A 14,591-nucleotide genomic window follows, 5' to 3' on the forward strand; every position below is an offset into this window, starting at 1 on the left:
CAATATATTTTTTTAAGTGGGACAATGAATGGAATTCCACTGGTGGTGTAATACTTTGACCTATCACTCTTAAAAGTGTGCACTATTTAGTGAGGTTGTGTGCGATTTGGAAGCAGCCTGAGTAAAAAAGTAGATTGCTTTCTCCTCTAATACACTAAAGGAATATGATTTAGAAATAATCATAATCAGAAACACAATTCCCTCAAAGTTGGACCTGAGTTACTATCCACTTCTGAGAATAAGTTTTGATTAAGAACTCAGTAATAGGCCTAAAGTTCAAGGGGGTTACTCTTAATGCTAATGGCATGCTAATAGCTATCGGTTCTGTATTATCCCAAAGAGTGGAGACAAGTTTCTCAACCGCAACTCATTTAATGTAGCTTAATTGCCCCGATACCTGCCAGAAACAAAGCCCCCTCCGCGCCCCCCTCAGTAGCCCGTGCCGTTTGCAAGTGAATGGGCCTTTAAAGGCCTGATGGCACGCTGGCTTTGTGCGCAGCTCCGTCTGAATAGATGCTGATAAACGTGGCGCCTGCTGGCTGAGAGGCTGCGATGCCATGCAAATGAAACGGAGCCAAAACTTTTGCTTCTGCTGCTTCTGCTGCTGCAGGTGTGTGGAAGAGACTGTAGGGAAGACCACCACTGCCTGGGGTCTCCATTACTGCGAGTTGTGGAGAAAAGGCTTAGAGTCTAGACAGGAATTAGCATAATATACACTCTTAAAATGGTTCTTCAAGGGTTCTTTAGTAAAAACAATGGTTCTATAAAGAAACCGTGAACACTCAAAGAACCATTTGCATGCTTAAATGGTTATTTGCATGGTGAAATGGTTCTTCAGATTGATGCCTATGTTTATATATACAACTTTTTTTGAAAATGGTTCTATGTGGCACCAAAAAGGTTCTTCTGTTGTTACAAGCTTAACGTTGTCACAAGAACAGAACCATTTTTAGCGCTACATCGAACCGCTTTCAGAAAATTCGGTATAGAAACGAAGCTGAAGTTGTTCGAATTTCCCCGTTCCACCTTAAATGGTGCATTTTACAATGTAACGGCTGCATCATTTAAGGTGGAACGGGGAAATTCGAACAAGAAAGCTAGCGGGTAGCCAACTCACACATTCTCCATCATTCTGAAGAACCATTTAAGCATGGAAATGGTTCTTTGAGTGTTCATGGTTCTATATACATCCATTGGCTTTACTAAAGAACCCTTAAAGAACCTTGTTTTTGAGTGTAGACGACTGGAGCTACAGACTTGGTGGTGTTTATTAGCTTACAGAGAGCAGCAGGTTAATAAAGGCGTTTATTACACGATTTTCAAGCAGAATTAATGTTTACTTGTGAAACCTCGTTTATGAGCTCGTGACGCAAATCATCATGTTCTTGATAATGACTATAGCAGTATGGATGCTTTTCAAAGCAGTGTGAATGTCTCTCTCTCTCTCTCTCTCTCTCTCTCTTCTCCAGGAGAAAGAGGGAGCTAGAACAGGCTTTCTTCTTTCGTGTCATGCTTGTTTGACTTGTTTCTGTACGGGGGGGCGGTGTGTGTGTGTGTGGGGGGGGGGTGTAAACACGTTCGAGCGTCCGATTCACACAGCACGCGCTCACGCACTTCATTTTCTCACTTGCTCACTCGCTCACTTGATTGCTACTTTGCCTCTGCACTCGTTCGTGCACTCACTCCCTCACCAGTCGCTCTATGACTCTCTCTCACTCACTCGTTCACTCCCTCCCTCCCTCGCTGGCTCACATGTTCACTCACTCTTTCACTATTTCATTCCCCCGTACTTTGTTCACTCCTTCATGCACTCAGTCGCTCACCAGTCACTCCTTGATTTTCTTTCACTCCCTCCCTCACTTGTTCATTAACCCATTCCCTCTGTACTTTGTTCACTCCTTCATGCACTCACTCCCTCTTTTATTCTCTCTCTCTCATTCACTCACTCACTCTTTCACTAATTCATTCCCTCTGTAGGCCTAGTTTGTTCACCCCTTTATGCACTCACTCCCTCACTAGTGACTCGATTTTCTTTCTCTTCGTCACTTATTCACTCTTTCACTCCCTCCTTCACTCATTCCCTCTGTGCTTTGTTCACTCCCTCACCAGTCCCTCTTTAATTATCTCATTCATTCACTCCTTCACTCACTCACTCCATCCCTCACCTATTCATTCCCTCACTAGTTTCATTTCACCCCTTCATGCCCTCACTGCATCACTCCCTCACCCCTTCACTCTCTCTCTCACTGAGGCTCTCGTCTTTTATACCGGAGCTAAAATTAGGGACGCCCAGCACGTTTTTCCTCTGCCCGCCCTGATTGGTCGAGCCTCGCTGACGCGCAGCTTATAAGCCACCAATCAGGTCTGCTCATGGGTTTGAAACGTCAGGTTGCGTGTTTGGAGCGCAGAGTCTGAGCTGCTCCGCTGAACGCAGCGGTGCCACTCTTACCTTTTCAAGTAGGACAGGCTTGAAAAGTTAAGACAGCGTCTGAACTTTTTAAAAAAATTATTATTTTTTCTTTATTTGTAATCACTGGAACGACTGGAGATGGCCTTAAGCGGGACCATTTTGCCATCCATTTCAACTTTCGCCGCGCAGAAGGAGAAAAGTTGGGAAAACGTGAGTGTCTGCTTCACTTCTTTGAGCTTTTCCAGCGCTCCGTGCGTGTTTGCGCGCACAGCCTCCAGCCTCGCTGTCAGCTAACCTCCCTCATAACCGCAGGCTTGTGCTTAGAAGTGATTTGAGCTGCTTCACCACATGCGTTTCGTTTCTGAATCTTGGTTTGACTGACTTGCCTAAGCCGTTGCATTTGCTCGTTTCACTGCATTGCGCGCGTTGCATTTGCTAACCTACAGCCTTTTGCTTGTCTTTAACGCAGAGGTGGAAGGACGATGACCTGCACGTGAACTGCTTGACCGACTTGTCCTCGAGCCTGGACAGACCCCACGACGACGAGGATCTGGCCAAATATCTGGATCTGGAGTTTATCCTGGCCAACACGGCGTGCTCCGAGAACCTCCCGCCCATGTCCGGCATGGCCATGGCTCTGGGGGCCGACTACAGGATGCAGGAGGGCAGAGGCGGCTACAGCAGCACGCCTGCCCCGTCCAGCTCGTACCCAACGACCGAGCTGGCTGCTTCTCCCCCCGGCTACAGCGCTAGCCTCATGGCCGAGCTGCTGCGCTCCGAAGTGGACACTTACTGCCCTCCTCCTCATCCTCATCATCCCTCCAACCACATCCAGGGACGCTTTCTGGTCAGGTCGCCGCCGTACACAACTCAGGACATTGCTGATAGCGTGAAAGTCGAGCCGTGCATGGACAGCTACGGGCCCGTGATGGGAATGGTGCCCAAAATCAAGCAGGAGGCGACGAGCAACGGAGCCTGCATGAGGGCATACGAGCAGCCACTGCTAGCCCACTCTCCCCAGGGCTCCGGCAGCATGACCCCTCCGCTCAGCCCGGCCGAGATGATGCACCCCGAATGCCAGGCTCCCATGTGCCGCTCTGTGCCCTTCGGGTCCGGCTTCCACACGGGCTTCCCCGCGCCCCCTCCGCCGCAGCTGCAGCTGTCTTACAATGGCGTGGCGATGCCCAGCGCCGGCCAGAGAGCGCTGCTCACGCCGCCCTCCTCGCCACTGGAGCTGGACGCCAGCAAGCCCAAGCGCGGACGCAGGACCTGGCCCAGGAAACGCACGGCCACGCACACGTGCACGTACGTGGGCTGCGGCAAGACGTACACGAAGAGCTCGCACCTGAAGGCGCACCAGAGGACGCACACAGGTAAAGAACGAACTGCGTTACTACAGTTGCATTGCTGCATTACTCTTATGCATTAACGCATGTTGCATTACTGTACTCCTGCATTATACTATAGCAAAGACTAACCATGCATTATGTCTGTTCTCTTATTAGGCGAGAAGCCCTATCACTGCAGCTGGGAAGGCTGCGGTTGGAAGTTTGCCCGGTCCGACGAGCTGACCCGCCACTTCCGCAAACACACCGGCCACCGGCCCTTCCAGTGCCACCTGTGCGAACGCGCCTTCTCCAGGTCCGACCACCTGGCCCTGCACATGAAGAGGCACATGTAGGAACTGACTTTTCATGGACCAAAGCACAATGAACATGAACAGTGAACGTCAAGACAAATGCTGGGACCACTCGAGTTCTTTTTTTAAGCCTTTCTGCATCTATTCAGTATTTGTTCCAAGACAAAACACGAACAGACTGGACATTGTGCTGAACGCTATGCACCAATGTTTTCCTCTCGTGTAGCTGGTACTACTTTTTTATGGACAAGTATTTGTCAAGGAGCTTTAAAAGTGCGAAACCACTCATTAGGCTGGACCTACACCTCTGACGCAACTGGAATCAGTAAATAAAAAAAAAAAAAGAAATTATTAACATGACGTGCTTCAGACGTCACGATAGTGCCTTTTTATTACATGCAGGCTATACATCTCAAGTGCCATAAATATGTTTTTTATTGTATTATACAGCGGTTTCCAAAAAAAAAAAAAAACATAAGCTTTTAGACAATGTTTTTCTTTTCTAAAACAGCCACACAAGTCATGCGAGACTTAATGTTTTGGCTCAATTTACTTGCATATTAACATTTAAATCAGGGTCTTTTCTTTTGAAACGGTTTATACATGTTTTTAAAGTTGTATTACAGACTGTCCCAGGTTCAAGGGCTACAAATATGTCTTGAGTTGTTTCAGAACAAAGTCTTTCGACTTGTACATAATTTATGCAATGTAAATAGTGTATTTACTGTACATATTAAACTTAAGTGAGATATCTACTTCGTGGCTTGTCATCTGTGGTTCTTCATGTTTTAAAGTCCCTTAAGGTGACCGACACTACAGTCTCAGAAATGAAGGTATTCAACTGTCACTGGGGCAGTCCCCCTCTTGTCACTGGGGCGGTAGCCTCAAGGGTTCATCTCAGTACCTTTAGTCAGGGAACATAACTGTACCATAATCTATTGAAATCATATTTTCTAAGTTTTATTGACTCCACACACCCCGTCTCGTCTCCAGGCTTTCTATTTTATTGTTCTGTTTTAAAACATTTGGTTATGAAAAGGTACAAATATGAACTTTTCACCTGGAAAAACTTATTTAAGGTTCTCAATTGGACATTAAAACCACTGTTGCACCTTTTGAGGCAACATTTACACTGTTTGTACCTTGATAAATGAAAATGTACCTGCACAGAACCTTTATTTCTAACAAAGTAGTCCACACTTGAACTAGTGCACACTTAAATCCAAGTGTTCCTATTTCGAGCCCCTAGACAGTCCCCAAAAGTAGGGGTCTCAGCGGTTAAGGCTTTTGTGCTTGGACAACCCCACCGAGGTTTGAGTGAGAACACGATGTTTCCCAGCTGCTAAAGTGCCACCACTGCAGCTCTGAGGCTACAACTAAAAATACAAACATTACATTTACATAATTGACTAAATGCAGTCATGTCTGGGCAGAGGGGTGCCTCAATGAAAGAAAATACAGCAGGGTGAAATGACTGTCTTGAGCTTCAAAGCTGTTCACTTCAAGAGGCTCAGGAATGCATGAATTCATATCTAAATGAACGTTGACGGATCACTTGTTCCACTTAAAAACAGTAGGCCCGAGACATTTTTAGCCTAGTCTGAAGAGACATAGCAGGAGGTTGGCATGGCCTCTCCAAGTTTGAGGGCATAAGGAGGGAAAAACAAAGAGTCCAGTCTTCCAGAAGCTGTAAACAGAAGAATAAAATAAATCTTAAAACACCTATCTGGTCTCATAATAAGGCACATCCAGCCTGTGTATTTGGGTCACAGGACACAGAATCCCATCCAAGAAAGACAAACGGCTCTCAGAGTCAAAGGTGTTAGTGTATTATGTGTCTAATGGTTCTTTTGGGTTTCGTGTGAACCTTGTTTGAAAGACATGGTTCACGCCAGTGTGCACTGAGAACTTTCTATTATGTAGACGGTCAGGGTCTGTGCAGCAAAGCAGAAACATAACACCTTTCACTACTATGAGATACCAAGAGATATCATATCAAGATCTGAGTGCTATTTTGAGGGAAAAGAGGAAATGCAACCATGTCAGTAGCTGGCATATTCACTGAGGCAAAAGAAAACCATTTTCATATCACTTTAAGGCTGTTTTCAGATCACTTTTCAGCTTTACAGTATAATTGTTAAGTCAGCTGGGCCTGTCCCAAACTATTTTGCCAAAACAGATCTCAGGCGATTGCGACAGCTACTCAAATACCTGTGGCATAGCACTGTGCACATGAAGACATGCTTGCTGTGAAATGATGAAATCATTTGTGCGTGGGGGATTACGGTGTAATGGCTCAAAGGCTGTCACTATTTCTAAGATTAGCGAGCGAGTAATCCAGCGATTATGCTGATGAATCAAGTAATCATATACATGCAAACATTTAATTGTACTAAATATACTTTTAGATGATTTGTAACTACAAACATTCATGCATTCGTGATATGAGATCCTGCTAGCGTGGGCTGCTTCTTCAGTGCTAATAGCTCCCCCTTATGGAGAATCTTCAGACTGCTGAACAAGGCTTTATAATGAGCTGCAGATCCTCTGTTTACTGCGCCAAGTAATTAAAAAGAAACATTTTAATCAGACTTTTTTAATCAACCAATTGACAAATGACTCTAAGGCAGTGTGTACCTATAATACAGAGACATAACACTGAACCATCAAGGGTCAAACAGGATTTGTCACTAAGCTGGATAACTTAAGCCTAACTGAGAAAACCCTGCTTTGCGAAATATCACCGTCTCAGTAAGCTGAGTAATTTATGCCAAAAGATTGTCCTATAGCAATGTTCCTTAGGTTGTCTCTAACTAGAAGGGCCTGGGTCTGGGTCTGGGTCTGGGTCTAAGGGCCTGTTTTTTGGGCCTACACCATCTGGCTAACTGACAAAGCTGCTTTGAGAAATAACCGCCGATTTTTCTCCATTGATACCATTACTAATGACAGCAGTGTAGGACCAATAGTAAGAGTATACTTTATTTTGGTAAATCCCAGACAATTTCTCATCCCAAAATCTTTACATAAGGCATTAGCTTGAATGAAATACTAATTTTCCTCTCACTTCACCCGCACTGTCCAAAAAAGAGAGGCAAGCCAGGCTCCAGCAGCCATGGTGGCTACGAAAGCACATTTTTCATTTGGTCGGCATTGTTTTAAGCCTTTCATAATTCTTCATGTAAAGGTGAGGTTGAAAAATATGGCCTTCGCAACTGAATGTAGAACTGCTAAAGAGAAACACATTGAGTTGAAGCAGAGGAGATCAAAGGCCTTGGAGTTGGCGAAGTACAGATCCTGAATCTAAAACGCATTAAAAGCCTAGTAAATGATGTCTTCTGGCGCTATTGTGAAAGCACCATCTGAAAGGAGGTTCTTGGCTAAGATATATCTCTTAATACTGGGATGGTTATTGAAAGAAATGTAAGATTTTCAGTGAGGGACCACGGAACTTGCCCAAGGATCCTGACACCAGAGCTGTTTGGTCAACTGAAGGTATCTGACAAGAAGTGCAAAATCAAAATAGTGTGGTAGCTTCTAAATGGAAGGTCCAGGAATGGTTGAGATAAGCTCAGTGTGGTTGTCTATGAACACTGGCTCGGTCTTCACATTCAGCTTACCGCACTGCTTCCTCAAGTGAGAGCTTTATCTCGCTCGGACAGTGCTGGAATGCCACGGGACAAGTTTGCCACCTGCTGGAACTCCACTGGAACCTTCCCAAAAGGATAAACGTATGTAATTAGTTTCAGGCGAGGCCCAAAGCCCAAAGACAAAGGTGTTAACAGTGATCCTTCTGCACCGACTTCTATGCCACGCTAAATTCTTGAATCCATCATCCATCAGGAGCTGAAGCCAGAAGCAATTAAACTCTTGGTAAATCAAAACATCTCGAGAAGGAGGTGATGACACTGCATGTCGTCCTTTTCTGCACGTCATTGCTGTAACATACCAAAACACAGCCTGCAAGGCGATAGTCCCCGTGGCTGATAGGAAACCACATTCGTGTGACAGCATAATGGAGGGTGTCCATCTGGCTTCTATTAGCCAGCATACCTCTCTTGACAGTCCGGCTGGAAAGCACCAGCATTTCTGTCTGTACCACAACATCCCCTGGGCGGCATTACTCTGAGGAGAGAGCCTTCACTCCCAGGCCCAGCTGATTAAATACGCCAAACTCTGCCGCGTCTGGAACACCTCAGGAGCAGATTGATCTCGGATTAGGCCTACAACATGGCACACTGCTTTAAATCAATGCTCCATCACAACCATTAGCTGTGTTAAGGGCAGGCTTTAAAAACACAATTTCCCCCCAGCCAGCTGCCTATATGTTTATGTCCACTAAGGCTGCACTCACATCCCGAGCTTTCGGAACGGATTGTATTACCTGTATGACATATGCTGGACCGATATCCACACCCCTCCACGGACCACTATGCACGTTTAAAACACACAGCATCCACGTTCCCACAAAATAACATAACCTAATACTGCTCACAGAACACCTGCAACCCCTTTACTGCACATGGAATATCCCCTTGTTTCCAAGAACGGCCTATATGTGCACGAGAATGAGAGCTCATATCGAATGCACATAATAAAGTCAATAGCAGTAGATTAATCATAGAGGTTAATTCACCAGCAGTGATTTTGCTGTACTATTAAAACTGAAGTACGAATTAAAATAGAAAGGCAGTGTTTTATAGACTAGACTTCTTCTTCAGAAGCTCGGGTTACATCTAGAGGTGGGCAACAGGACCATTTTCTATCGTTATCGTGATAAGTTGTCATGATATATGAGTTAATGGTGGGTATAGTCAGTACTTCTAGAGCCCATGTGTCAAACACAAGGCCCATGGGTCAGATCAGGCCCACAACACAATCCTATCTGGCCCGCAAAAGTATTTTAATTTTCTATTAATATTAGCCTGTTTCACGATGCAATGCACTACAGTTCCCAGCATGCCCTGCAACGTAATGTGCTCTGACTCTCCTCCCCAACAACAGTCCATGGGTCAGTGGTTACACCTCAATTCTACTGAATACTGTGCAATTCCAGACCAATCATATCACCAAAATGCATTTCAGCTGCAGTTCAACCAATATAAACACTTAACATCAGCTCAGCAGCTCAGAAACTGAGCCCAAGTCTTAATGAACTTGAAGCAAAGAAAAGATGCCAGGTGTCTGTTTCAAGCAAATAGGTAGGTTTAAAAGACTGAGCTCCTGGGGACATTTAAATTTTGAATATTTCAAGTGTCCATATAATATTTCAAGGTCTACTACAAGTGTTTGTATTTTACTGTTGAGGTTTTTGAATATTTTGAATAAACAATGCCCAGTTCAGGTTACAGCACAACATTAATTAAAAATGAAGCATTTTTTCTCTGGCCCACAGATGAGATTTGATGAGATTTTTTAATATGGCACCTTTAGTGGTTGAGTTTGACACCCCTGCTCTGGAACAACAACAGCACATTTCATAAAAAAGGGAGATTTGGACCATTTATAGAGAACCAACAGCAACCAGTGTATTTAAACTTCATAGACTGTATGATAACAAGCAGCTGCCTGGATGAAGGGCAATCATTTTACATCATTTTACTTTATTAAAAAAATTTGCCATGCTTTCTTGCAATAATGTAGAATGTAAACATTTGTAAAGTTTACAACAAAAACATACAATTCACGCCCCAGTGCCTACAATCCATCTATGAAAACTAAGCTGCAAAAATTGCCCATTTTGAATTTATTATTTTCATGTACACCTATTCAGCCTGCAGCAATTTAGCCATGCCCATGCACAATGAAGTTATAAGGAGTGTTTCAGCCCAAACTGAGGCACAATGCAGGGCAGCCAATCAGAACAGAGGCCATTTACATACAGTTGTATGTATGCAAAAGTTTGTCAAATTACATTTTTTGTTCATTGAAAAGAAGTGAACACATCCTCTACAGAGAACACACTGTTGCACATTTGAATGCACAATTACTGTTTATAAAAAAGAACACAAAATGTAACCTGTGCAAAAGTTTTGGCACCTTGTGTGTGTGTGTGTGTGTGTGTATATATATAATAAATATATATATATATATATATATATATATATATATATTATTTTTCTAATTTGTTGAATTCAGCAAATAAACAGTAATTATGCATTGACATGCAGAAGCATATCCTCTGTAGAGGATGTGTTCACTTTAGAAAATTAACTAAATGTCATTTGAACAGGGGTTTACAGACTTTTGCACACAACTGTATATCAGTCTTAAAGGTACAGTAACAATAACAGCCTGTTTAATTTGAAGGGAATAAGAAAAGTTGGAAAATTATTATGTGAAAACGAACTAAGGAACTACTTTTGGTACAAATTATACATAGTTGGACCTCAGAAGAAAAAATGAACTACAAGGAAAATGGGAGATATGAGCCCTTCGTATTGTCATTGTGCTCATAGTTTCATAGCCTTTTTTTACAGAATGATCAATCTAAAGAAACTAATGTGGGAACAAGGAATTTAACTGGCTCAAATAAGTAGATTAAAAGAAACAATATAAAGTTAAATGAATAAGTAAGAACAAATTTAATACTTTACATCAATTCAAATCAACTTCCGAGCTGCTCCACTTTTTACAGTGTTGAACTTGTCACTACAGTTTTGCTGGAGCATTTTGTTCATTCCAATTTGCTCGCGACCTCAGAAGAACTAAATATCATGATACACGTATCGTGAAAATACCTTGGGGTTTCGTGATGGTATATTTTGTGCCATATGGCCCACCCTTAGCTGTCTCCTGTGGGAAATCATATCATTGGAGTAGATTTAAGCCACGTTTGGAAAAACAGTTCTAAATCAGCAGAAGGTATTTGACTGCAGCCTGTTTAAAACAGAAATGAAAAAGAAACATCTTGCGTTATTTATTCTTCGTTACAAGGTCAGCACTCTGGGCCGAGACCCAGAAGGGAAAAGGTAAATAAGTGGGGAAGAATGCAGCGCAAGTAAACATCAGACCAGAATTTGGAAGGTAAGCGTATCTGTCTCTCCACCCCATTTCCTCCATTTTCATTTCCCCAACAGCACCGTCCATGCATGTCGAGTCAATAAAAACTTAACGTGGAATTTCCTGTTAGTTCATACCACTAAAGTCAGCTAACATCAGCATAGGTTCTCCTCACTTTTCATTCTGCAGCTGCTCTTAGTTTTCATGATCTGCTGAAAGTCATAACTCTCTGAAGTGCTCCCGCAAGCAGCTCGAGTGCAATTCCCACTGGGCTTCAATGAGCGCAATAAAATGTGAAAAGTAGATGACATAACTTTGCTCATCCAAAGCAAACGTCCCTGCTGCAGTTCAGACATCAGAGTGGAATCTGAAGTGTTTTATTAAAGCATGGTTTCCCATTCAGAGCTATATCTGAACGTAAAGGTCATTCTACATCAACTCATCTAACCCTAACCTTAACCTCAACCCAAAACCTAACCCTAATCCTAATCCTGGCCCTAATTCTCACCCTAAACTTAACCTCAACCCATAACCTAATCCTAACCTTCATATTGTCGCTGTCCAAAGAAAAACATGTATCTCCATTTTTTGCAATTTTCACTTTTCTACATCATTTGAAGCATGGCAGGCATTACACGCATTGTGTGAAAATTTCATGATGAATGGACCAATAAAAATGCACCAAAATTGCTTAGAAAAAAATCTCCTTCCATTGACTTACAATAAAAGTAAAGAGTGTTTTTGTCCTTTTGTAAAGTTACTATTTTGGAGATGTTGGACATGTTTTTCTTTGGACAGCGACGATATGTTTTTGACATGTTACTGAAGATCCGTTGTGCGTTTGTTTCATTTAAAAAGGAGCATTAAAAAAATTGTCACTTTTTAAGCTACGACATGGGTTCAAAATGACTTCACAACTAAGAATCCATTTTACCCTATATTCTCTGAAGTGAGAAAATAAAGTCTAAATTTCAAAGATTAATTATTGAATAATTGGATCTAAAAATACTGAATATTCTGACCTAGATACGTCAAAAATACTGAATAATCTGACCTAGATACTTCAAAACATACTGAATAATCTGACCTAGATATGTCAAAAAATACTGAATAATCTGACCTAGATATGTCAAAAAATACTGAATAATCTGACCTAGATACTTCAAACAATACTGAATAATCTGACCTAGATATGTCAAAAAATACTGAATAATCTGACCTAGATAATTCAAAAATACTGAATAATCTGACCTAGATATGTCAAAAAATACTGAATAATCTGACCTAGATATGTCAAAAAATACTGAATAATCTGACCTAGATACTTCAAACAATACTGAATAATCTGACCTAGATATGTCAAAAAATACTGAATAATCTGACCTAGATAATTCAAAAAATAATGAATAATCTGACCTAGATACTTCAAAAAATTAACCAGTAGATTTAAAGTGAAATACATTAACCTTAGTGTCATATTTACAGTTGTAAATGCAACACTAAGATTACAAAGTTTGAATATTCCCAGTCAAATTAAATCTTGACGATTTTCTAATTAAGCCTTAGAAACTTAAATATCGAATTTTTTAGCAATTTTAGTGCACAATTTCTATGTATTTGCTGAGTTTAACATGTTGGAAACAAATAAAACATTACATATAAAACGTGCCATAACTTATGCACAGGCTTCATTTTATGTGCCCCCCTGTCCCCTGATATGGTAAATTTAGAAAAATAAACAGTAATTGTGCATTAAAATGTGCAGAAGTGCAATCTCTGTCAAATCATCAATCTCTTATTTTAAATTTAGAAAATCAACAAAAACGGTTTGACGTGCACAAACGTTTGCATTTTTGAATTTCACTGCACTCACACAAACAGCAATCCAACCCAAAATAATCATATGGGACACATTAATGTATCTGAAATGGTGCATTTTATTCTATGAAACAAAGGACCACATACTGAGCATTGGCATTTTTCTAGTGATCACCAATGTTTGAAATCTTTAAAATGTTTCAAGTTACACATTTGGAGTTATTCATGTTTTATAGGACAAATAGAACAGATGTAATATACATTTTATGTACTTTTTAAAAATGCATTTCAATATGACGATTAATAATTTGGTTTTTTACGTTATCTACAGAGGAGAGGGTAAGGCAGGCCAAAAGAAACGCTCTGTGTGAGAGCTGTGGGTCATTTACCTTAACGTAATACAACAGGCATTTAAAATGCTCACATACGGATATAAAGAGTCAAAATGGATTTACAGACATCTCAGCACACAAATAAAAAATATACAAACTATTGCACAATGGAGGTATCAGAGACGAGTACAGCATGAGTGGACGTCTAACGAAATGTTCGGGCGCGTGATGAAGACATGAGGCATAATGTTTTCGGCTCTGAACGACTTTATGCATTTAATATTGTCGAGCTTAAAATGGCCCTCATGATTTTTATACACAACACTGCAAAAATATCTTTGCAAGTAAAATAATCTTAAATCTTGCTGATATAGCTAATATTTTTCATTTTTCAATTATTTAACGTATACCTAAGCAGTTCTGTCTAAAGAAACTATTTCACTGGCAGAAAATTGAGCTCATTTTAAATATTTCTTCAAACAAGCACAATTGTATGCCAACAGAATAAGACAATTTCTCTAGATAATATGACTTAATACTATGATAATAACTATAAAACATACAGAACTAAGTTAAATAATCTTATAATAATCTCATAATGAGAAATATTAGATATATCGACTAGATTTCAGACATTGCCCTTGCCCAGACATCACTGGGCCTCATTCACCAGTACCTTCCTAGGTTTGTTCTTAAATTAGTTCTTGAGAAAAGTTCTAAGAAAAAGTCTACGTCAGATTCATGTCGTGTTCTTAAACCGCACAACTGTTCACACCTTTGTGCTCAAGTGTGTGTAGAATGTTGGACTCTTCGTGAAAACTCTAAGTGTGTTTTAAGAAGAAAATTCTTCTTAGGAACGACTGGTGAATGAGGCCCATTGTTTGCAGTACTATAGCTTAGTCCTGGCCTTTGCAGCACTTTCAGATGATGATTGCCTGTAACAGAGAGATGCAGGCCAGGAACAGAACGAATCTGGGTTGCTTTTGTTAAACTAGCCCAGCGTGTTCCTCGGGGTGCAAACTTAAAAAAAAAAAGTAATACTGTTTAAAGCAATGCTAAAGGAAAAGAGAAAGTTCAAGCAGCTACTTCTGATGACAGGAGGAAAAAGATCACAAGATGATTGGCTGAGAATAACGGTAGGTGCCAAGAACTGAAAGGTGGAGCACAATTTAAGAAAACAGCCTACCAAGAAATGATCAGCTATGTCACAGTTTTATAATTGGTAATTTTCTGAACAGCATCAACTTTACCCAAACATCTGCACACTATCAGCTGTGGCACCTGAATCTGGCTATTGTTCTGTCACATTAGCACTGAAGGGTTCTTAGCTTGCTTGAGTGAGCACATAACGTCTCCATGAGGCATAGAGTGAGAGAGATGGAAGTCGACTAAA

The 14,591-nt window shown here is 41.3% G+C and overlaps 1 protein-coding gene across 1 annotated transcript; it reads left to right on the forward strand.

The window, feature by feature from the left end:
• Positions 1-2,353: 2,353 nt before the first annotated feature.
• klf2a (Kruppel-like factor 2a) lies at positions 2,354-4,805 on the forward strand. Its single transcript, XM_036587042.1, has 3 exons — positions 2,354-2,620; positions 2,880-3,783; positions 3,916-4,805. The coding sequence occupies exons 1-3, from the start codon at positions 2,549-2,551 to the stop codon at positions 4,089-4,091; spliced, it is 1,152 nt and encodes a 383-aa protein (XP_036442935.1). The 5' UTR covers positions 2,354-2,548; the 3' UTR covers positions 4,092-4,805.
• The last annotated feature ends 9,786 nt before the right edge of the window (positions 4,806-14,591 follow it).

Source organism: Colossoma macropomum, unplaced genomic scaffold (assembly GCF_904425465.1).
Source record: "Colossoma macropomum unplaced genomic scaffold, Colossoma_macropomum, whole genome shotgun sequence".
Lineage (NCBI taxonomy): Eukaryota > Metazoa > Chordata > Actinopteri > Characiformes > Serrasalmidae > Colossoma > Colossoma macropomum.